This window comes from Protopterus annectens, chromosome 6.part0, assembly GCF_019279795.1.
Source record: "Protopterus annectens isolate FY-2018-M chromosome 6.part0, PAN1.0, whole genome shotgun sequence".
NCBI classification, from domain to species: Eukaryota; Metazoa; Chordata; order Ceratodontiformes; family Protopteridae; genus Protopterus; species Protopterus annectens.
The window spans coordinates 873983892-874009082 of NC_056737.1; the positions used below are offsets into that span (position 1 = coordinate 873983892).

The window sequence follows — 25191 nt, forward strand, 5'->3', positions numbered from 1 at the left end:
AACCTTAGAAATTCCCTTGCTGAAATTTGTTGCTTTGGCAGCAAGCTGGTCAGGTAGTTTAAAAGGAAGGACCTTTGTCCTGGGGAGGAAGGCTTTTTGCTGCACTAAATCTAGGAGTGCTCCTCCAAAAAGGATCCTGCTCCAGGTGGGACTTGGAGCTTTAAGGCGAGGCCTACCTTTTGTAAGCAGTTTATGGTGACCTGTACGGTGGTAGACACTGCTGTGGATTTCCCCCCATATGAGAGAGACAGTCATCCAGATCAGGGTAAATAAGCAAATCTGGGGTTCTGCAATGCACTACAAGTAGAGTTAGGCATTTGGTGAAGAGATTCAGAAGTAGGACAAACCTCATGGTAAAGCACAAAACTTCTTTGCAAACTTTCCAAAGCAGAACACATTTCCTGTGATGGTCTGTAACAGGGTTGTGGAGGTAGACATCTTTCAGATCCAGAGTAACCATGTAGGCATCCTAGATCACAAAAAGTAATTTTTGCAAGGTTAGCATTTTGAATTTTGGGGCGCAAAGGAATTTATTTAGCCCAGACAGGTTCAAGATACAGTTCCAAGAAAATAAACACTTGGAGACCTAACAAAAACCTTTTCCCTGCTGACCTAGAAGAATAGGTTGAATGGACACGTAGCAGGTCTAAAAACTGGAAGCAAGAGACTCTCCTAATCATTTGGGGTTTTGGCAGGCTTAGAAAGTGAGGGAATTTCCCTGAACTGAATGGTGTAACCTCTTTCTATGATGCGGAGTATCCATTGTGTTTCAGTGATGAGCCTCAATTTATGTAGAAAGCAGAAGAGTCTTCCTGCCTGAAGGTTGGGAGTGTGGGTAGGTACAGGACGACGGGTCAGAGTTTGAAAACAGTCACAGTTGATTTCTGTGATAGATGGGCTCTCTGCAGTTCCCTGGTCTCTGTGTTTGCTCAGGTTACCACCTCCCAACTTGTCTGGATCTCTTAGCATAGAGAAGCCTCCCTTTGCCCTGTCTTGGGATGAAACATCACAGCTTGGAAGGGTAACTTCTATTATACCTAGGCGTAGTTAAAAGGTAATATCCTATTTTTGCTTTCCTTTTTTGCCTAACTTCTCAAATAACATTTCAGCAGGAGTTCAGGAAAGGAACTGTCTAGTAGAACATCCAGGAGTTCCGCATTCACCTGGTCAGACAAACGGCATCCGGAGCAAGGAATACCTGCAAATGACTGAACCTGTGCAGCTGCTCTGCGTGATGCATCATACCCACATTTTAAAGAATGTCTTGGTTGCAGTTATCAGTCTCCTGAATTTCTTTCAACAAATCTTTGTCAGAACATCTCTGCCTTAGAAATTATCTAGTCTTAAAAAGACTCTAAAAGCCTCCAGGAATACAAGTAGGATAAGTCTAGGGAGAGCACCCTGAATTTTCAAACCACCAGAAATTTTAGTCTTAAAAGGCTCACAATTGGTCTCCATGGGTAGAACTTGCTTGCAGCAAACAAGCAGCCTGCAACAGAAGTTCTCTACCTTCAATGATGAGACCTCTCTCTATATAAGCTGACACCAGCATGTTTTAATGAGGAAAATTTTTTTACTCAATCTTCTACTTTACGCTCATTAGCACTCTTGTCCAGTGGCCTGCAGTCGGTCCAAATAACTTCCTTTTAACAGGAAAATTCTTGCCTCCAAAAAAGTGTTAAGGGTATAGTCAAAACTGGGAGCCACACTCACGACAAGGCATAAAACTACCGTACTGTCCATACCCCCCACCGCCTCTTCAATGGCCGTTTTTAAACATTCTGTTTAAACTGCTCAGACCTCATGGTCACTGCCTGGCTGGAAAAAAAATTAAAGTTATGTACTCAATGATAGGAATGTGTTGTCTGCTTCAACCCTTCCTCAGTGGATGGGTGCTCCGATCAATGTCCGATTACACTTTGGATCTAAAGCTTGAAAGTGACCCATGTTCAGGCTTCTCCCCTTTACCCACAATCCTCTTGCAACAAGCAAGAATCTCAGACAGTTTGCTGATACCAGACAAATGTACATTACCCTAAAGGAATCGTAGACCTAACAGAAGGTCAGGTAGCTGGTCAGGACGGAAGAAAGAAATCAGCTGATATCTGTAGGACTGAGATAAAAATGAAGTTATGTACTTGGCATAACTACAGATCCATGTCCATTTTTCATCCAGTTTAACCTGGGGGGGGTCCGACTACATCAGACCTCTGCACCATTTTTGCAGCTTATGGAGCCACAGCTCTGACTTCCCCTACCCATAATTCCCTCCACTCCACCTGAACATCTCAAACAGTTTGCTCTATATATCTATAAATATTCTACACCTATACAAATATCAATTTATATAACTTACAAGATTATAAACCATTAAAACTAATAGTACAAGGGAAAGTAGTCCAAAATGGGAATGAGACGGGTCTCAGGTGAGGTCCATTCGCTCACCAGAAGTTGTAGATGAAAATTTGGAAGGCTGAAGAAAGGAGAGAAGTTGAACCAGAGAACACTATCATTGTGGTAAGTACATAACTTGTACACAATGTTGTCTGTCAGATTCAACCTTTGGGACATATTCCAAAGATGTTTATTACCCAGGTGGTATCAAGAACGGATACTCCCGAGAACAGCTGGACCAAAGGAAGAGCATGACCTAGAGTGTACATACAACTTAGAATGACACACAAAGATATGAACCATTGACCGGACTGCTGTTGCACAGAAGTCATCAATGGGAAGCCTATTCAAAGGTGGTAAAGGTGGCCACTGCTCTTGTGGCGTGATCTTTGGGATTTGCTTGCAAGGACAAACCTCTTAGTATACACAAACGAAATGCACTTTGATAACCTTCTTGAAAGGTTAACTTTAGAGACCCCTTTATCCAATTTTACGCTACAAAAGCCTACAAATAGTTGTTCAGATTTCTGAAGTCTTTTGTTATATGACAAACAAAATTAGTGAACATGTGTAAAACATTCTCTATGTAAAAATCAGGGGAAAAACACTGGTAAATCTATAGACAGATTCAGATTTGATTTGAATGTCATCATAGGGAAAAAAAAGGGGGAGTTGGCTCTTAAGGACACTACACTTTTGTGGAAAAAACAAGCAAGGATGCTTAAAAGAAAAAGCTAGTAGCTCAGAGATGCATTTGTCTGAAATAACTGCAACGAGAAAAATGGTCTTCCAAGATTTCAAACCAACTAAAGCATTTTGGGGGGCAGGGGGGGGGTCAAGGCTTCAGGGCTTGAAGATGAATAGTAATTACTGAACACAACCACCACACAAACTAGGTAACACAGAATGAATAAGCCAAGCTGGTAAATCAGCTCCAAATGCTTTAAGCTCTTTTGTCTCAAAGTAGAAACTTCCTCAGAATAAAGTTACTATCACACAACAGATCCTAATATACAGACATTATCTAACTACACCATAAACCTCTTAAAGAGAAACAGTTGTAACTCATCCTAGGTATACAAAACATGGACTAGAAAATTTTAAACATGAAAAAACATAGCTACACGTTCCTACCTCTGTAGGATCATAAAAATAACATATGACAACTAGGTTACTCACATTAAAATGCCTCGATCAAAGACTAAAAACATGCGTCATGTTTTACATAAAAAAAAAATTCAGCTTTTAACCTTAAAATTTAACTTCTCGAAATAGCGCTATTTAACCCAGGGTAGTCAGAGACATTAGCCCTTATTTGCCACCTAAGCTCTTAGTTCCAAATAATCATTAAGTGGACCTCCTCTCTCCTTGGTTTTACCTGGTCAATAACAATGAACTTAAAACTCTGCCCTTCATGGCATAGTATATGTGCAGCTAACGAATTTTTTTCGTCTTTTTTGCCAATGTCATAATAATGTTGGTAAACTCTACTCCTGAAGGCATTAATAGTCTTTCCTATGTAAAAACTCTGACACATAGAACATAGGGCTAAATATACAACTGCCTTACTGCTACACGAAAACTTCTTTTGTATTGTGTGTCTACCATAATTAGGTATATGTACCTTTTTGGCTTCAGTCATGTATTGACACTGTAAACAAAAGCCGCATTTTACCATGCCATTCATCTCTCTAATATCCTGTTTTTGTCACTCTAGCATGTTTTTTAAACTCACACCCTTCTTGTAGAGGAGCATGGCAAAGAGAGGTGGCGAAGGCTAAGGATAAGGCATATGGAGAGTTGTATGAAAGGTTGGACACTAGAGGGAGAAAAGGACCTGTACTGACTGGCTATACAGAGGAACAGAGCTGGGAAAGAAGTGCAGCAGGTAAAGGATAGTGAGGGAAACGTACACACAAGCAAGGAGAGTGTGTTGAGCAGATGGAAAGAGCACTTTGAGGGGCTGATGAATGAAGAGAATGAGACAGACAATGTTGGATGATGTGGAAATAGTGAATCAGGAAGTGAAACAGATAAGCAAGGAGAAGTATGGACAGCTATGAAGAGGATGAAGAATGGAAAGGCTGTTGGCCCAGATGACATACCAGTGGAAGCATGGAGGTACTTAGGAGAAATGGCAGTGGAGTTCATAACCAGATTGTTTACTGAAATCTTGGAAAGTCAGAGGATGCCTGAGGAGTGGAGAAAGTGTTTTGGTACCTATTTTTAAGAATAAGGGTGATGTGCAGAGTTGTAGTAACTACAGAGGGATAAAATTGATCAGTCACAGCTTGACGTTATGGGAAAGAGTAGTGGAAGCTAGGTTAAGAAGAAGGTGATTAGCGATCAGCAGTATGGTTTCATGCCTGGAAAGAGCACTTCAGATGTGATGTTTGCTCTGAGAAAGTTGGAGAAATTTAGGGAAGGTCACAAGGAGTTGCACTGCGTCTTTGTGGACTTGGAGAAAAGCATATGACAGGGTGCCTAGAGAGGAGTTGTGGTATTGTATGAGGAAGTCAGGAGTGGTAGAGAAGTATGTAAGTGTGGTACAGGATATGTACGAGGGTAGTGTGACAGTGGAACTCTGCAGTGGGAGTGACAGATCTGTTTACTGTGGAGGTGGGATTACATCAAGGATCAGCTCTGAGCCCTTTCTTATTTGCAATGGTGATGAGCAGGTTGACAGATTAGATCAGAGAGGAGGCCCCATGGACTATGACGTTTGCAGATGACATTTTGATCTATAGTGAGAGTAGGTTGAGGAGACCCTGGAGAGGTGGACATATGCTCTAGAGAGAAGAGGAATGAAGGTCATCAGGACTAAGACAGAATGTTTGTGTGTGAATGAGGGGGAAGGTAGAGGAATGGTGAGGATGTAGGGAATAGAGATGGCGAAGGTGGATGAGTTTAAGCACTTGGGATCAAAAGTTCAGAGTAATGGTGAGTGTGGAAGAGAGGTAGAGAGAGTACTGGCAGGGTGGAATGGGTGGAGAGGAGTTATTTGTGACAGATAGGTACCAGTAAGAGTGAAAGGGAAGATCTACAAGAGGGTAGTGAGACTAGCTATGTTGTACTGGTTGGAGACAGTGGCATTGACAAAAAGGCAGGAGTCAGAGCTGGAAGTGGCAGAGTTAAAGATGCTAAGATTTGCACTGGGTGTGATAAGGATGGACAGGATTATGAATCAATATATTAGAGGGTCAGCTCAGGTTGGACAGTTTGGAGACAAAGTCAGAGAGGTAAGACTGCGTTGGTTTGGACATGTGCTGAGGAGGGATGCTGGGTATATTGGGAAAAGGATGTTAAGGATGGAGCTGCCGGGTAAGAGGAAAAGAGGAAGGCCAAAGATAAGGTATATAGACGTGGTGAGAGAAGACATGCAGGCGGATGGTGTGACAGAGCAATATGCAGAGGACAGGAAGAAATGGAAACAGATGATCCGCTGTGGCGACCCCTAATGGGAACAGCCGAAAGAGAACATCCTTCTTGTAGAAAATCTTGGAGTATATGCCCACCAATTGAAGGTGGTCTTGATCTATGCTAAAGACATTCCAATTATGTCTAATAATGTTTCTAATATCTTGGAATTGATCTGCCATTTTTAGTTATAATGATTTGCTGGAACTAATCCCCTCTTCCCAGTCTTCTCTACCTTGTAAACCACATCTTGTCCCCAAATAAGGGGGAAAATGCCCACTATTCGTTTTTTGTATCACTTCTTTTAATATAAAGTTTACATAGGGAAGGGGATACCCTCTTCTTACTAACATATCGTTCAGCACCTCAATTTGTTGTAGGAATTAATCGAAGTCAGAAACCATTCTAGCTAGCCACACCCCTTGTCCCTTCACTAAGGACTTCTTTTGATGAAGGGGGTGACAACTGTCATAATGTAAGAGGGTGTTAGAATATGAAGGTTTTCTGAATATTGTGGATGTAAACTGGTTAGTTTCAACATCTTTCCTAATAGTTACATCTAAGTAATTAACTTCTTGCATGCTAATTGCATGTGTAAATTCTAAAAATTCTCTATTTTCAATGAAAAACAAAAATGCATTCAACTCGTCTACATCCCTCTTCCATAAAATAATGATGTCGTCCAAGTAACACCCATAGAATGTCCAAAATTCTAGAAAGGCACTGTTAAAAATAAAGTACAGTTTTAAGTTCATTATTACTGACAGTTAAAACGAGGAACTAAGAGCTTAGGTGGCAAATAAGAGCTAATGTCTCCGAATACCCTGGGTTAAAAACAGAGTTATTTCTTTAAAATTCAATTTTAAGGTTAAAAGCAGAATGTATGTAAAACATTGCATGTTTAGTCTTTGATAGAGCCATTTTAATGCAAGCAACATAGTTGTGATGTATTATTTTATGATCCTACACAGGTACAAACATGTAGCTGTTTTTTCATGTTTAAAATTTTCTATTCCATGTTTTTTATAAATAGGATGGTTACAAATGTATTTCTCCAAGAGGTTTATGGTGTAGTTAATTAGATAAGTAATGTATTTTGGGATCTGTTGGGTGACAGTAACTTTATTCTGATGAAGTTTCTACTTGGAGACGAAAGCGCTTAAAACATCTTGAGTGGATTACTGGCTTAGCTTCTACGTTCTATGAATTGTAATTAGGAACCCAGTGCCTCCTTGGGGCATTATTGGCCTTACAAGGTATGTTCCCTTATGAAATACTTTTGTAATCTTCAGGGCCACTATAGCAGTATCACTTAAAAATTCCAAAGTAGAGGGAAGAGGTGCTGAGAAAGGATCCATGTCCTTTAGTAAGGTCCACTTAGAAAACCTCTTCAATTTACTATGGAAGATTGTTGGGGGGGTTGATTGAGGCTAAAATAATGTGAAAGACTGAAGCGAACAGCCTGGTGTCTCTAGCTATGGTCAAAAAGTACAGTTGTGTACACTTACCATAAATGTAGATGTTGGTGTGTATTCGCTGTTGCAGTCATCACATTTGGGTCATCCCTGCCAGGGTAGCCCTCGGTCAGCCCGAATACCAGAGGCTTAGTTTTTCTGCATCGGTTGTTGCTGTTTGAAGACAAACTTCAGGTCGTCAGTAGTATAAAGTAAGGCAGCCGATGCCATTACATCAGTTTTTCTTGCCCAAACCTATCAGGAGCCCCCAAGTAGGAGGCCAGGGTATGGTGGAAGAAACCTCACCAGTGGAAAATAAATACAAAAATGTCCCTTGTAAGTTACGGAGAATCACAAGTTAGAATGGTAATAAAAGGAGAAAGAAAAGAAAGGGGGATGGAGGGAGGGAAACCAGGACTGCAACAGTGAATACACTCGAACATCTACATTTATGGTAAGTGTACACAACTGTACTATGTCCTTCGGGTTTCACTGTTGCAGTCATCACAATTGGGGGAATTCCCAAAGCTGAGGAAAAGGGTGGAGGCAGTCAATGCAATTAGGGGCTGGCTAGGATGTCCTGCCAGACTGCAGAGGCAAACCCTGCCCTGGATTTGGAGAAGAGAGGCAGGTGGTAATGTTTGGTAAAAGTGTGAACATATGTCCTGGTAGCAGCCTCCAAGATGTCTCTTGTGGGGACTCCTCTGAGGAAAGCTGCAGAGGTGGTGGCTGCTCTGGTGGAGTGTGTCCTCACCCCCTTGGGGGGGGGGGCTTTCCATGCTGTCTGTAGCAGAAATGGCTACAGTGTGCTATCCATTTTGAAATGGTTTGTTTGGAGATGGCTTTTGCCTTCTGCTCCTGTAGCAAAGCTAATTAGCATTTGATCAGACTTTCTGAAGGATTTAGTCCTGTCTACATAGAATCTGAACTGTATGTGCACATCTAGAGAGAGTGAAGAACCCTTTCCCCCTTGTTCTGGCGATTGGGAAAAAAGGCGGGCAAATTAATGGATTGGTTGCGAGCCACACTGGAAACCACTTTGGCCATGAAGGATGGGTTTGTTCTAAGGGATACCCTTTGTCTGCATGGGAGATTAAGGCCTCCACAGCCATGAGTGCTTGCAGCTCAGAGACTCTTTTGGCTGAAGTGATTATGAGAAGGAATGCTGTTTTACAGGAGTGAAATTTTAGCTCTGCAGAAGCTGGTTCGAAAGGGGCAGGGTGAGCTTTTCCAAAACAAAGTTAAGGTTCCAAGCTGGTGTTGGTGCCCTTCTTGGGTGGCCTCAAGTTGCTAGCCCCTCTGAGGAACTGTTTCATCAAAGGGTATGAGAAAAGGGGCTGCTCAGTGGAGAAAATGGGCAGAAATAGCAGAGGAATGAATTTTAATAGAAAAGAAAGATAGGCCACTGTATAGTAGGTCAGCTAGTAATCCAGGATGAGAGGGAGGGAGGGCTGTGCCATGCTGGCTCCTTTAGCCTGGATCCAGGTGCAGAACACCTTTTCCATTTGTCAGCATAAGACTTTCTGGTGCTAGGACATCTGGTCTCACAGAGAACATCCAGAATCTGTTTACTGTGGTTGGCACCTTGGTTCAGGGTTAGGGAATCAGCCAAGCTGCCAAACTGAGGGTCTGCAATTGGGGACGCATGAATTCCCCCTTTCCTCTGGGCCAGGTTTTGAATCGGAGGGAGATGCCATGGGGGTATAGCAGGGACAGGCTGCGCAGCAATGGGTACCAGTGCTGCCAGGGCCAGTCTGGAGCTATAAGAATGGTCCTTGGTTTTTCCTCCCTTATTTTGAGCAGCAGCACCCTGGGAATGAGAGGGAGGGGAGTAAAGGCATATACAGATAGACTGACCCTCGGGAAGGACAGGGCATCCACTTTCCAAGCCATGCAGTAATGCTCCCTGGTACAGAATGTGCTGAGCTGATGGTTAATGTGAGAAGCAAAGAAGTCTACCTTCGGGGTGCCCCATTTTTTGAGTTAAGGTGAAGGTACTTCTGTTGAGTTGCCACTCGTGTGGGTCCAGAAGATTTCTGCTTGATTGGTCTGCCAGAGAGTTGAGGGAGCCTGGTAGGAATTGTGCTAACAGGTGTAGTTGCATGGCAGAGGCTGTGTGCCAAAGGGTCATGGCCAGCCCGCATAGAGGGTAGAAGCGAGTCCCTCCCTGCTTGTTGATGTACCACATCACAGTGGTGTTGTCTGTTTTGATCAGGAGAGCCCCTGGAGAGAGAAGGGGATTGAAAGCTATCAGGGTGTGCTGCACACCCATCATCTCTTTTTGATTGATGTGCAGAGGGATTTTGCTGTGGGCTCCACTGGCCTTGTGTATGCACCTTCGGTCCATGTGTGCACCCCAAGCGTAGGGTGATGCGTCTCTGGTGAGGGTCTGGGCAGCGGAGGGTTGGAAGAAAGGCATTCCCTTGTTGTGGGAGCATGCTGCTGCCCAAAGAAAATCTTTTCTGAGGCAAGGAATTAGAGGTAAGAGAGTTTCCAGGTTGCACCAAAGGCTCTCTAGGTACCACTGAAGTTTCCTCGTATGCAGTCTGGTATATGGAATGAGTAGTATGCAAGATGCCATGAACCCCAGAGACTGTAGGATCTTCCTTGCAGTTAGCTGGGGCCTGGTGGCTAGTTGAAAGAAGTAGCTTGTCAGGAAAACTGGTTTCTCTGGAGTAAGGAATGCCATCTAGGATGCTGTGTCCAGACTTGCTCCCAGGAAGATTATCCTTTGGGTGGGTACCTGGTTGGATTTTTTTCACCGGATTGTGTACCCTAAGGAGGTTAGAAGGGTCTTCACAAAGGCCAGGTGCTTGAGCAGTTTTTTCCTGGCCATCTGCCTGAATAAGGCAGTCATCTAAGTAAGGGCAAATATCAATATTTCTTTGTCTGCAGAAGGCAATGGCCAGGGACAGACATTTTGTGAAAACTCTGGAAGCAGTAGATAAGCCAAAGGGAAGCACAGAGAACTGAAAGTGTTGAGATCCTGCCCTGAAGCGGAGATCTTTCCTACATGATTCCCTGACAGGGATGTGGAGGTAGGCCTCCTTTAGATCTTGAGTGGCTAGCCAAGCGTCCTGGGAGAGCAAGGGTAGCAGCAGCTGGAGGGTGAGCATTTTGAATTTTGGGATCACCAGGAAGGTGTTTAGAATGGATAGAGTGAGGATACGGCACCAGGTGCCCTCTTTTCTTTGCACTAGAAAGAGTCTGAAGTAGAAACCTTGGCCTATCTGTTCTGCAGAAATGTGCTCTATTGCCCTGAGAGCAGGAAAAGGACTTGCTTTTGAGCCTCTGCCCACTTATTTGGTGGTAGATCTGGGAACCCCTTTGGGGTTGGAAGGGTGTGGAAGGAAAAATTGTATCCCTGTGAATTTTCAGAACCCATTGGTACTTGGTAATGGCGGTCCAGGTGCTTGAGTGAAAGGAGAGTTTTCCCCCTAGTGGTAAGTGAAGGTGGGCAGAGGGAGGGGATGGAGGAATCATTTTGAGTTCTTACCATAAGGAGGTGGCTTAGAACTCCCTGGTTTTGAAGTGGAGGTAGCCCAAGGCTTAGCTCTCTGCATTCCCTGGATCTGTTGTCTGGGGGGGGGGGGGTCTGCTTCCCGGGGGCCTCTACTGGGCCTGTTTACTGGGAGCAGGAAAGGACCAGTGTTTGGAAGGGCAATGGCTGCTGAACCTAGGGGGCTGGACTTGCAAGAAATCCTTAACCGTTTGCGTTGATTTTGCTTTTTCTTCCATCTTTAAGACTTCTTCTGCCTTAGTGCAGAATAAGGCATCTTTGTGCAAGGGGGCATCCAACAATTTAGACTTGACATTGTCTGGCAGGGGCTGTTCTTTAAGCCATCCATGCCTTCTAATTACAGATACAGTGACTGCTGCCCTCTAAGAAGTTTCTAGGGCATCAAAACCACAGTGTGTTTAATTACTTGACTTGCATAATGCATTAACTCTTGTAAATCTTTAGATTCTGCCCAAACAGAAAAGGAAGACATTTTTTGTTTTAGGAGTTCCGGGGTATGTTGCTGATATTTCAGCATATGGAATAAACAATTTAGTGCCCTGATAAGACTAGCTGAAGTTTATACTTTTTTTACCCCCATCTATCCAATGCTCTGGAATCCCTGTCTGAGGGGGTGGGATTCTTAGCCCAGGTTGCTTTAATACCTTTTGGCCAGTGAGAAATGACCTCAGGGTCAGCTATAGGATTTCTAAAAATATATGTGTGTGAATCAGGGACTCTATTATCGGTCTGTTTTTCTGGGAGCAGGAGGAAGGGTGTCAGGAGTAAAGCTGGATTTGAGGGAAAACATTCTCCACAACTTCCAGGAGTAGGGGGGGGGTGGCTAAGGGTCTGTGTTGTGGAAGATCTAGGAATTCCCTGAATCTCTTTTTAGACTGAGGATAGGCCTAATTCTCCCATTGGCAATGCTCCCTTAAGGTATGCAGGGTTTCCCCAAAGGAAAAATCCTCTGGGGTAGAGGCTGAAGGAATGGAATCCTCTGCATCAGAATCCTCATAAGTGGAGAGGGGTTTCACATCTTCATATTTAGATGCATCAGATTCTTCTTACTCATGTTCAGACAAAACTACAGGGGACAGATCTCTCTTCCTTTTGGAGGGGGTAGCTTGACTTCTCCTGATTAGCATAAGGTCTTTTGCCATTTTAAGCATTTGAGACTGAGCAAGGTAGCAGTCGCCTGAGAGGGGGTCGGTTTCTTGGGTGTGATTCGTACCCTGGGCCTAAGAAACTCGGCAGTTTTAGAAAGAACGGTAGTCGCAAAAGATGTCAGTTTGTGTCGGGATTTCGTAGTGCAAAGGACTTTGTCGGAGGCCGGTGCCTGCTCAGCGGCTCCGGACCCATCCAAGGTTGAGACGACCACAGGATCCTTAGTCAAAGAAGAGTTTTGCGGCATACCGGACTCTGAAAGGGTCTTGGTAGCGGATGGCATATCAACAGAAGCGGGCATCAAGGGCTGCGAAAGCACCTCACTGAGTACCGGAGAACTGATGACCAGCTTTACAGAAGTGTCATCAGTAGGTTTGGACCAGTGCAGTCAGTTTAATTTTTCGGAAGATTTGCTGTCGGATGGCTTACCAAAGCCATTTCGAGTTTGAGGACTGTAGCCGAAAATACTTTACTACAATAAGGGCCCGACAGATAGTTCTGGCGTTGAACAAAGCACAGAAGCATAAAACCAAATGTAAACGCTGGTACTGGCAATTTGATATACGGCACAGCTCGAACAGAGAGATGTCTTTAATGAAACCAATAATCCACACGGTTAGAAGCAGTTCATCTGGTTTCCACACAGTAAAAACAAATCAGGTTACAGACAATTAATATGGTTAAGCGCTTTCATCTGTAATCAACAGACTTCCTCAGAACCATATAACATTTGAAATCACTTGTTTAAATACATTTTGTGGCGCCAAAACTTTGTGAATTTAAATAAATTTAAAGAAACATGTCAATATATAGAATAAAATACATAAAAATACATGAAATCAATGCAATTACACTTGCACATAATCAATTGATCTACGTAGTATACAATATAAAATAAACTTGTACATATAATTTGTACATATAATTTATATATATAAAATATTACTAGCTATACCCTAAGCTGCACATATGAATAATTGATGATTAATGAATTGATAATTAATGATGCGTGTTTGTACAAAAAAAACAATGAGTGAATAATAAAATATGTAATGAATAAAGAAATGGTGTACTACACTGCATCAAGGTGAGGAATGGTTTAATACTTATACTATCATTAATGCCTGGAAATTTTGTGGCATCTGTAAGTATTTGCCATTTGCTCTCTTTCAATGCTAAAAGTGCTTTCCAATTCCCACCTTGTGCCAAAATGTCCACTTGATCAATTACAGCAAACTTAAATTGATGTGTATCCTCTCTTCCATACAAATATGTTTATACAATGCATTATTTTTGTTCTTCGTCTTAATTTTGTAGAAGTGCTCATATATATGTTTCCTTAACTGTCTCTCAGTTTTTCCTATGTAAAATGTTGGGCAGGCTATACAGGTAGCTAAATATACTACCTGTTTGGTGTTACAATTACCTGCCCTGCATCTCACATATGTCCTGTTGATGTCCTCTAACTTGAAACACAACACTTCATTTATATTTCTACATTGCTTACAAGATCCACATTTTGTAGTGCCTGTTAATTTCTTTTTAGAATAAGTTGAATTTGCTGCCTTTTCCAATAACTTTTTAATATTGGGAGCTGTTTTGTATACAAACCTAGGACTCCTTCCCAATATAGAACCTGTTTCATCATTGACTATAAACAAACTCCAGTGTTGTTTGACCATGTCTTTGATGTATTGTACATATGGAGTATACATCAAGACACATACTCGATTATTTATATCAGAAACTGAAGAATTATTCATTCCTGTCTCAGTGTTAATTATTCATTCCTGTCTCAGTGTTAGTAACTTTAAACGTTCTACCTAATAAAAGGTAGATATTTAATACCCCATTGTTTTTTCACATATGTGACTACATCATTTAATAGAACTAATGGGTAACCCCTGTTACTAAACATGTTGAATATAAGCTGAAGTTCTTGTTCCATAACTTCTCTGGTAGATGACATGCGGGCAGCCCTAATGCACTGTCCTTTGAAAACATTTTTGAACATATAAGGTGGGTGATTGCTATCAAATTCAATATAGTCATTAGAAAAGGTGGTCTTCCTATATATATTCTAGATGCAAATCCCCCAATGGCATGGCTGATGAAAGTGTCCAAATATGCTATACCTTCATCACTGACGTGATGTGTAAATTTTAAAAAATCTGTGGTACCATTGATGTAATCCATTAATGCCCCTATTCTCTCATGTGTATCCTTCCATAAAATAAATAAATCTTCCAAATATCTGGTATAAAAAACTATATCGGAATAAAATGAACTTTTAAATAAAAATTCTGTCTCCCATTCTAACATGACAAGGTTAGCAAAAATAGGGGCACATGATGCCCCCATAGCTACCCCATTACACTGTCTAAAAAAATTCTCCTTGAAAATGGATATAATTGTGATCCAAAATTAATCCCATCATGTCAGTAATTAGACAAATTTTATCCCAACACATGTTGGAAAATTTTCTCAAGCTGTTACAAAAATATTCAAGTCCAATCTCTCTGGGTATACATGAAAATAAATCAACCACATCAATAGTGATGAAAATGAGTCCTGCATTCCAAATTTCAGGCGTAAGTTTGCTCAAAAAATTCCAAGAATCCCTAGTTAAATGTAATATATTCTCATAAATAGATTTAGTCCATCTGTCAATGACCACACCCATGTTATATGATTTAGACTTAGACCCAGAGATAATAGGTCGGAATGGAGGGCGAGTTAAACTTGTGTGTACCTTAGGTATACCTATAATATTGGCCAACGTTGGATGATCTACTTTCAAAAATGCATAAATCCCGTTATTCTATTATCAATCAAATATTCTTCCAGGGTCAAATCTATTCTCTTATATCCTATATTGATTTCATTTAATGAAACAACTTCATAATTACCTGATTGGTATAAAATATTGTGTATTTCACTCATGTAATCAAATGAATTGTATACCACAATTCCGCCCCCTTTATCTGGCTTCATTAATCTAATTTCATTATTATTCATAAGTTGGTTAAGGCATGCACGTTCTTCTTTAGACAAGTTGTCCTTGAAGGCATTATTGTATACCTTCCCTTTCTTAACATTTTTATTGAATCTATAAACATCTTGACACACCATTTTTTCAAAATTCATTACTTGTATGTTTGAAACTGGGATATATGTACTCTTCTTTTTAAAAACCTGACGTGCTGCAAATGTTTTGTTGTCTCTTTGATGATCAAACTATCGCTAAATTGAGTCTTCTACAGAAAAATTTTATTTCTTTGATAGTGTCCACTAAATTAAAATCTGCTTTTGGAATGAACTTATTTCCTTTGCTAAATAATGTAAAAAATTCCTCAGTAATATTTAATTCAGTATAGTTAAATACATTAAATCCATTAAAAGTGTGCAAAATACTTTTTCCGCCTTCTAAATAATCAGAATTATTTTCATCTTTTTCATTTAAATAATTCTTTATTGGCTTGGGAGATGTGCAGATTTCAATTGCAGTCTCACTAACGACGTTCATATTAGTATTAACTGTAGCCAAGCTGTTGAATGCTCTTTCTTGTTCCACTAATTGTATGTCTTTTTTGGGGCGGGATAAAATCTGCCCCCCTGAAAATTTGTATTCTTATCCATTTGTCTTGTCCTGTTCCTATAACTGTGATGTCTATCTCCATCAAAAACAGGTCTATCTCGGGTATTGTAGAAAAACTTACCAGCTTAAATGTAAACCCATATGTCACAAGATGGGTTGCAAACTGGCTTAAGGACAGAACCCACAGGGTTAGAGTTGCTGGCGCTGTGTCAGACTCCAAGCCGGTCACAAGTGGTGTCCCACAGGGCTCGGTCCTTGGCCCCCTATTGTTTGGCATCTACTTCTCAGAAGTACAGGCCAACATGGGAGGACTTTGGCTGACAAAGTTTGCAGACGACTGCAAACTGGGCGCCATAGTGGAAAGTGCATCGGACACGGATATCCTTCAGAAGGGACTCAGGAAACAGATAGCTGGTGCCAGAGCCATGGCCTGAAGTTAAACGCCAAAACATGTATAGTCGTACCCTTGGGAAAAACAAGGTAACCCCAAGCTACCATATAGGTGGCAATCCACTAAGCACAGAAGAGGTTATCAGGGACCTGGGGACCCAGGTTGACAGTGGCCTTTCTTTTGACACTCACATTGCTAAAGTGGTTAGAAAGACCTTCTACATTGCCCACCTGATCTTGAAGGGATTCACATCCAGATCTAGTGAGGTCATTGTTCCCCTGTACTCTTCACTTATCAGACCAATGATCGAGTACAATGCCCCATTAGGGATGTATCTCACCCGACATCTGCAGCAATTGGAGAGACCCCAAAGTTCCTCACCAAAAGGATAAAGGGACTCCAAAATCTGTCATATGCTGCCAGATTGAAGAAACTCCAGCTCTATTCAGTCGCATACCGTCTGCTCAGAGGTGACATGTGCCTGACATACAAGGCCATGTCAAACCCGAATTAATGGAAATGCTCCACCTCAAAAAGTCCAAATCCACCAAAACCACTAGAGCAAGCGACTTAAACCTTAGCACGGATATAAATAGGACGTGCTGGAGGGATAGATTTATCACTCAGAGACTCCCTATGCTGTGGAATAAAATCCCGGTCCATGTGAGGCAGAGCACCTCGCTGACTCTGTTCAAGAGAAATCTAGACCTGTGGATGGGAGATCGTAGGTTTACCCCAGGAATCATCTCTGTGTCACTGCTGGACAGAGGCACAACAAACTAATGGGCACAGTATTTTTTCATATAAGGGGTGGCGTAAGCCACAATAATTTGGGCTAGGCTTATAAATGCCTTAGGGCAGATAGCCTAGTATAAACCTATGAACCTATCTTGTGGCCAAATATATGCCCTGTTAGCATAATATTGTTCCACATCACGCTGTATTTTCCTACTCTTCCTATTGTGTATACTCTTAGCTTTCTGTTCTACTGTAAGAAATTGTTCATCATAAAAATCTTTCCACTGATTAAATGAAACATTATTGACAATATTGTGGTTCAGTTTATCCACTTCTCTTACTAGGACAGACAATGTTTCATCATTCTGCTTGATCAACAACTTCATATAATCACAGCCAAAATTATCAAACATCTTATTAAATTCATTAATACCTATATTATATTCTACTCCCAAAGGCAGTTTGAAAAATCTTAAGCCCTTGGGAACAATTTGTAAAGCAATACATTTTACTAAAAAAGCATTGTCGATTTTTATATTCTTAATAGATAATTTCTTTCCTAAAACATTAATCATATCTTTGATAGACTCATTAGATAAACTGGGACATCTCCATTCATTAGCAGCAACATTATGTTCATCAACATTTTTAAATTCATACTAGTCACTCAAAAATTTGTAAGAAAATCTCTATTGTAAATGTTTGTATCACTATTGACATCATACTTCTTGTGACCACTAAAATTATGATACTTCTGTTTATAATACGGACTAGAAGCATGATTCCGGTTAACAGTACCTTTAACATGATCCTGTTGTGTCTTCGTAATTGCTGAGTAAGTTTTAATAGGAAGCCTGTTTTTAGGTCGAGCTCCCATTCTATCTGCTTCGTTGCACAGAAGCGGCAACGAGGGATGTCGTGATCTGGGCCTAAACAAGTGACGCAGTAAGAGTGGAAGTCTCTGTGTGGTATTTGTTTTCCACAGGCAAGACCAATTAACTTTTTCTGACACTGGTTAGTGCAAGAAAAAAGGATCCCCAACGAGGGTATTTAGCTTTACAAGACTTCAGCTTCAATTCGCTAGACGAAACTCGGGTAGCGGCAGACTGGCACCTGTGCAAACTGCTTCTGCTTTGGGCTCCACGGCAAGAAATACTGATGTAATGGTGTCGGCTGCCTTACTTTATACTACTGACTACCTGATGTCCGTCTTCAAGTGACGGCAACTGACGCAGAAATATTAAGTCTCTGGTATTCGGGCCGGCTGAGGGCTACCCTGGCAGGGATAACCCAAATGTGATGACTGCAACAGTGAAACACGAAGAACATCTACAGGAACCAAGTAGTTAATTTCATACATTTTTGGCCTGCAGGCCATCCCCACTGTTGACTCAAAAGATCTGGTTATTGATCCAACATCCATGGAGGATATACTAGATATAAGACTAAGAATAGCAACCAGACTTAGCAGGGCCAAAAGGGTACACCACAAATCACTTTGGCCTTGCACAGTCTCGCTTTCTGAATAGCTTTGGTTACTATGAGACTAGAAAAAAAGGCATACAAGAGACCAGAGGACCAAATGTGGACTACAGCATCCCTTGGTGACAGTCTCTGTGGAGGGAAAAGGGCAAAGTAACTGCTGCATTTATTGCTTAGTTATGATGCAAAGAGGCAGCAGCAAACTTGGCCCCTCAGTGGCAGAAAGTTTGTGTTCCCACAGACTGGCTGAGGGACCATTCATGAGGTTATCAGAACTGTTCCGCTCAATTTACGAGTATCCATCAGAAATCAATGCGAAGATTTAGAACACTGCCATGTTCTCATGGCTTCATAACAGAGGATTACAGCAGGTTCCCACCTACTTTTAAATACAAGATCACTGTCATATTGCCTGACTGAACAGAAATCACATCCTTGGTGAAGTCCTGAAAAGCCTGCAACGCTTGGAGGACTGCCCTCATCTCCAAGACACTGATGTGAAGACTGGCCTCTTGATGTGACCACAAGCCTTGGACAGTCCTCCCTTCTAAATGCCCCACCCACACCACAAAACACAGGCATCTGTGTTTATAGTAGCTAATGTCTGTGCTGAGCAAAGAGATTGGCCCCCTACTACCGATGGAGGAAAGCAATCACTTGATGTGATCTTTGCAAACCTGGGTGACAATCTTAAAATGGAAAGGATGAGTGTTTTGGAGATGGAGAATAGCATTTCTAATAAAGCATAAGACCTAAACGCCCAACTGCTCCTGCCCGGGAAGCTCAGTTAACCCATTCCCTTCCCTGGACAGAATCAGGTAGGGAGCAGCCCCCCTTTAACAGTCCTGAAAAGGCAGCCTACCATGCGCCCTGGTGCAGCACCTGTTGCACTCTCAATGGACATCTGAACTGTGTGCTACCACCACCAGGAACATGTTTCCATATGCAGGATCTCATGGAATGTGTTACTGTACAGCAGCATTTCCTAGGCATATGCTCCACAGATGCAACTATCCAGTATTGCCAGTTAGGAGTTATCCAAGCGGTGGACTAAAACTGCCCATTCCCCCATCCCAGATGGGTTAGCCAGCTGTGGTTGCTCTCTTCATCCCTCCCCACACAAGTCAAATGTGCCAGTTAGGGCTTTATAGCTCTATACCAAACTGGCTTCTCTTCATGTTATAAATATTTCCACATTTAGTATTACATGCTTATTCACCATACTAGCAATCTGTACATACTGTGAAAAGCAATCTTTAAGGGTGGTACCTAGGACCTTAAGGCACCCGTCTTATTTGTGCTGCAGCATATAGATCTGCTAATTAAGCTACCCTTGCAACTAGAATGGGAGAGGTGCACACCTTCCTGCCAAACCTCTCCAGAAGATGAGACTCCATGTCATTTGCATTATCATATAGCACTAGTTTGGACCCTTTAGTCACAGCCAGCAAAACAGCAGAGTCAGCCTATTGGTTTGCATCTTGTACTTGAATAAGACTTCAATGCAGTACAAATGGTCATGCTTGCTAAGCACTGGTAGGTAAGAAGTTGTCAAAGATGACCTCAAAGGCTTATATTAACAGAGGGAAAGCTGCTTCTCTATCCCTAGCAGATCACAGTACTACTGGAGATGGTCTGACAGTTCTAACACTTGATTTAATATGGTACACCATTAAAATGGTGGGAACCAAGACAGTCTCACTGCTACCAATATCTAAAATCCAGTAGTGAGTGGATCTCCATAAACTAAGTCTACAGACACACTGTAGTCAGAATACATTTAAATGAGTTATCTGATTTTAAAAATGGCTTTACAGTCTATACTTCACTGTGCAGACACTTCAGGTGACAGGCTTTCTTCCTCAGGACCCTTAAAGTGCATGTGCAAAAAACAACAGGAATATCTCAAGTAGTACACAATGTTTCCACGGTGCAGACAACTCCAAAGCCAAATGCAGGTGTCTAGGAACCAGCATTCAGCAGAGGTGCACTACTACACTCTCAAGAGGTATGGTGAAGCTTAAAAGGAGGCCAATGTCACAGTGGACCTCCAAATGAGCATGAAAAGATGAGGGTTTATCTGTAAAAGCACTGATGCAGATGGCTGCCTAACCCTGCTCTTCCATGAGACACACCCAAAGGCCCTTGTACAACTTGGTCAAATGCCCACCCATGGCATAATCCTGCAAGTGATGGACTATTACAGCACTGATGCTAAAAAAAACTTGGTTTCTTAGGTCTAAATGGTCTTGACTAACCTTTCTGCAGTCCCTGCTTCAATATTCTGTCTTTTCAATTTGTGCCTGAATCCTCCCAACTTCCTTTGAGGTGTGCAGCTCAAAGCTCTAGAAACACCATTCCCTTTGGCTCATAATGTGGAAGACTTGCAATGCATTTTTGCTGGTTTGTTTCTGAGAAGGGAAAAACAGTCTCTGACCTTGTTCTGTCAAAAGCATCATGCAAATCCAAAAAATATGGCAAGTTTGCTCCCCAAGTACAGGAGGTATGAGGGAAAAATTGCTTTCCTACATTCCTACCACAGCAATGTTTCTAAAGAATCAGTCAACCAAACACTAAGTAAGGCAAAGAAATCCCAAGAAAGGAGATTCTCTCTCTAATAAGGGCAGATCCATACTACATTCTTAAGTCACATGCAAGAAATAGCAAGACACCTACCTGTATACACTGGCACAGGCACTCTTCAGCAAAGGGCCACTCCCAAACACCTGCAAATAGTGTTTCTGAACTTGTGCTTGGTGCCAGCAGATACAGTCCATGTTTAGAGAGCTCTTCAAAGACGATTTTTTTGAAATCTTAGACCAACAAAATAGCACGTAGTGGTAATACAGGATACACTAGTACCTTCTAAGAAGTACACAGTACATTACATTTAAAACCTACAGACAGCTATCAAAAAGCAAAAGAAGAAAACATCAAATAATTTGGGTAACCTTTACTTAAGCATTCCATACCTTGCGTGGCTGTACAGAAACCCACGGCTGGTCCTTCATTTGATCAATCTGTTCCCAGACTTTGGATAGCTCAGACCAGACACCCTTGAGATCCTGCAGCTCTTCTAGTGCAACCTAAGCAGCAAAAGGCAAGAAAGTTAACTACAAATGCTTACACTGTATGGTCTTTCAACAAAATGATTTAGTTATAAATTTTGTTGTCAGTGTGAAACAAGCCTGTAGTATCACCTGCAGCAATCATCTAACAATATAAAAATCCAAACACAACCAGGGAAAATATTTCAGTCATATGACTTCCATTAAATTAACTTATGACATACATAAATTCAAACACATGCATCAACTGCCAGACAATACAATCACCTGTACCTAGATTATCGCTGTTTTAATTTACTATACTTCATAGAAAAGAAACTTTCACAACTTTCAATCTCCTTATTTTACTGTCCATTTCCTTTATGTTGCTAACTATTAGCATTTGGTCTACACATATCAATTTAAAGCTAGTCAACTCCAACAGAGTATCACCTACCTAAAAGAATTTACTGAAATCCAAAAATAAATCAAAAACTCAAACCCAAAATAAAAGATACTTTTGGAAAAACAAAGCCAAACCCCCATTACTTTACTTTAAAGGTTAATCAAAAACAGAGAGAGTACCATTGTGTATACATCATAAATGTAGATGATTGAGTGCATTCACTGCTGCAATCACCACATTTGGGATATCCCTGTCAGAGTAGCCCTCGGCAGGCCTGAATACCAGAGGCTTAGTAATTCTGCGTTGGTTGCTGTCGCTTCAGGTCTGATGTCAGGTCATCAGTAGTATAAAGTAAGGCAACTGACACCATTACATCAGTTTTTCTGGGCCTAACCTGTTAGGAGCCCCCAAGTAGGAGCCAGGCTCTGGTGGAAGAACCCCACCAATAAAAAGTAAATATCAATATGTCCCTTGTAAGGAAAGAGAAGAAAAAAAGAGGGGGGTGGAAGGAGGGAAACTAGGACTGCAACAGTGAATACACTCAACATCTACATTTATGGTAAATGTACACAACTGTCCTATGTTCTTCGTGTTTCACTGTTGCAGTCATCGCATTTGGGTTGATTCCCAAAGCTGAGGAAATGGGTGGAGGCAGTCAAGGAAACTAGCAGCTGGTTTGGATGGACTGCAATACTGCAGAGGCAACCCCTTCGCTGGATTTGAAGACAGCCAGGTGGTAATGTTTGGTAAAAGTATGAACAGATGTCCAGGTGGCAGCCCGCAGGATGTCCCTGGTGGGGAGTCCTTTGAGGAAAGCTGCAGAGGTGGAGCCTGCTCCGGTGGAGTAAGTCCTGATCCCCTTGGGGGCACGCTTTCCATGTTGTTTGTAGCAGAATGGATTCAGTGTGCTATCCATTTGGAAACTGTTTGGAGATGGCTTTGCCTTCTGCCCCGGTAGCAAAGCTAACCAGCAACTGATCAAGACTTTCTGAAGGATTTAGTCCTGTCTAGATAGAATCTGAGCCGTCTGTGAACATCTAGAGTGCAGGATCCCTTTCCTCGTCATTCTGGGGATTACGAAAAAAGGTGAGCAAATGAATAGATTGGTTGAGAGTCACACTGGACACCACCTTGGGCATGAAGGATGGGTTAGTCCTGAGGGATACCCTGTCAGCGTGGAAGATGAAGGTTTCCACAACCATGAGTGCTTGCAGCTTAGAAACTTTTCTGGCTGAAGTGATGGCCAGAAGGAAAGCTGTCTTCCCGGAGAGAAATTTCAGCACTGCAGAAGAAGTTGGTTCGAAGGTGAACAGGGTGAGCTTTTCCAACAAAGTTAAGGTCCCAAGCTGGGATTGGTGCTCTTCTGGGTGGCCTCAAGTTGCTAGCCCCTCTTAGGAACTGTTTGATCAAAGGGTGTGAGAAAAGGGGCTGCTGAGTGGGAAAATGAGCAGAGATACCAGAAGCATGACTTTTAACAGAGGAAAAAGAGGCCATTGTACAAGGTCAGCCAAGTAATCCAGGATGGGAGGGAGGACTGTGCCATATTGGCTCCCTTAGCCTGAATCCAGGTGCAGAACTTTTTCCATTTGTCAGCATAAGACTTACTAATGCTAGGGCATCTGGCCTTGCGTACATCTAGAACCTGATTACTGAGGTTGGCAGATTGATCAAGGGTTAGGGAATAAGCCAAGCTGCCAAACTGAGTGTTGGCAATTGGGGATGCATAAATTCCCCTTCCCTCTGGGTTAGATTTGGAATCTGAGGAAGATGCCATGGTGGCAGCGGGGACAGGCTGCGCAGCAAAGGGTACCAGTGCTGGTGACACCAGTCTGGAGCTGTAAGAATTGTTCTGTTTTTTTCCTCCTTAATTCTGAGCAGTACCCTGGGGATGAGAGGTAGTGAAAGAAAGGCACAGACTGACCCATGGGAAGGACATGGCATCCATTCTGCAAGCCATGCAGTGATGCTCCCTGGTTCAGCATTTGCTGAGCTTATGGTTGGTGTGGGAGGCAAAGAGGTCGAACCTTAGGGGTGCCCCATTTCTGAGTTATTAGGGTGAATGTTCTTCTGTCGAGCTGCCAATCGTGTGGGTCAAGGAGATTTCTGCTTAATTGGTCTGCCAGAGAGTTGAGATAACCTGGTAAGAATTGTGCTAACAGGTGGAGTTGCATGGCAGAAGCTGTGTGCCAAACTGTCATGGCCAGTCTGCAGAGAGGGTAGGAGTGAGTCCCTCCCTGCTTGTTGATACACCACATCACAGTGGTGCTGTCTTTTGAACAGGAGAGCCCCAGGGGAGGTAAGGGGCTTCAAAGCTATCAAGGCATGCTGGACAGCCATCATCTCTTTTTGGTTGATGTGCAGAAGGATTTGCTGTGGGCTCCATTGGCCCTGCACCTGCCATCCAGGTGTGCACCCCAGGCATAGTCTGATGAGTCTGTGGTGAGGGCCTGGGCGGCAAGGGGTAAGAAAGATAGTCCCTTGTGGGAGCATGCTGCTGCCCACCAAAAAGAAATCTTTTCTGAGGCACGGAATTATAGGTATGAGAGTCTCCAGGTCTTGAGAGTGTTGGCACCAATGGCTTTTTAGGCACCATTGAGGTTTCCTCATATCCAGTATGGCATATGGAATGAGTAGTATGCAAGATGCCATGAACCCCACAGCTTGCAGTATTTTCCTTGCAGAAAGCTGGGGTTTGGTGGCTAGTTGGGAGAAGTAGGCGGTCAGAAAAATTTGCTTTCCTGGTGTAAGGAATGCCGTCTGGGATGCTGTGCCCAGGCTTGCGCCCAGGAATATAATCCTTTGGGTGGGCATCTGTTTGGATTTCTTTTCGTTGACTGTGTACCCCAGGGAGGTTAGTAGGGACTTTATAAAGGCCAGGTGGCTTGAGGAGCTTTTCCTAGCTGTCTGCCTGAATAAGGCAGTCGTCCAAGTATGGGTAAATCTAGATATTCCTTTGTCTGCAGGCAAGACATTTTGCGAAAACTCAAGGAGCAGTAGATAAGCCAAAATGTCCTACACAGGTGACACAGTAAGAATGGAAGTCTTGGTGTGGTATTTGCTTTCCACAGGAAAGACATTTGTTAACTTTTTCTGACATCTGTTAGAGTAAGAAAAAAGGATCCCCATTGGGGTACTTAGCTTTAGAAGACTTCAACTTCAATTCGGAACCGAAAACTCGGGTAGCGGCTGACCGGCACTGGTGTGAACTGCTTCTGTTTCAGGCTCCTCGACAAGAAAGACTGATGTAATGGGGTCGGCTACCTGATTTTATACCAGTGACAACCTAACGTCAGTCCTGGAGTGACAGCAACAGACACAGAAATACTAAGCCTCTGGTATGCAGGCCGACTCAGGGCTACCCCTGGCAGGATTACCCAAATGTGATGACTGCAACAGTGAAACACAAAGAAAGTACAGTTGTGTAAACTTACCATAACCGTAGATGTTAGAGTGCATTCACTGTTGCAGTCATCACACCTGGGTTATCTGCTGCAGGTAGCCCTCAGTCGGCCAGAATACCAGGGACTTTGTATTTCTGCATCTGCTGCTGTCACTCCAGGACTGACGCAAGGTTGTAAGGGTATAAAAACAGGTAGCA

General features: G+C 42.4%; 1 protein-coding gene across 1 annotated transcript in view; it reads right to left on the reverse strand.

Annotated features, from left to right (window-relative positions):
- DYNC1H1 (dynein cytoplasmic 1 heavy chain 1) overlaps positions 1–25191 on the reverse strand; it is a 3754902-nt gene that overhangs the window by 2469351 nt on the left and 1260360 nt on the right. The window contains exon 29 of the mRNA XM_044073590.1: positions 21113–21226. Coding sequence (XP_043929525.1) covers positions 21113–21226 — 114 coding nt within the window. The remainder of the gene's footprint in view (positions 1–21112; positions 21227–25191) is intronic.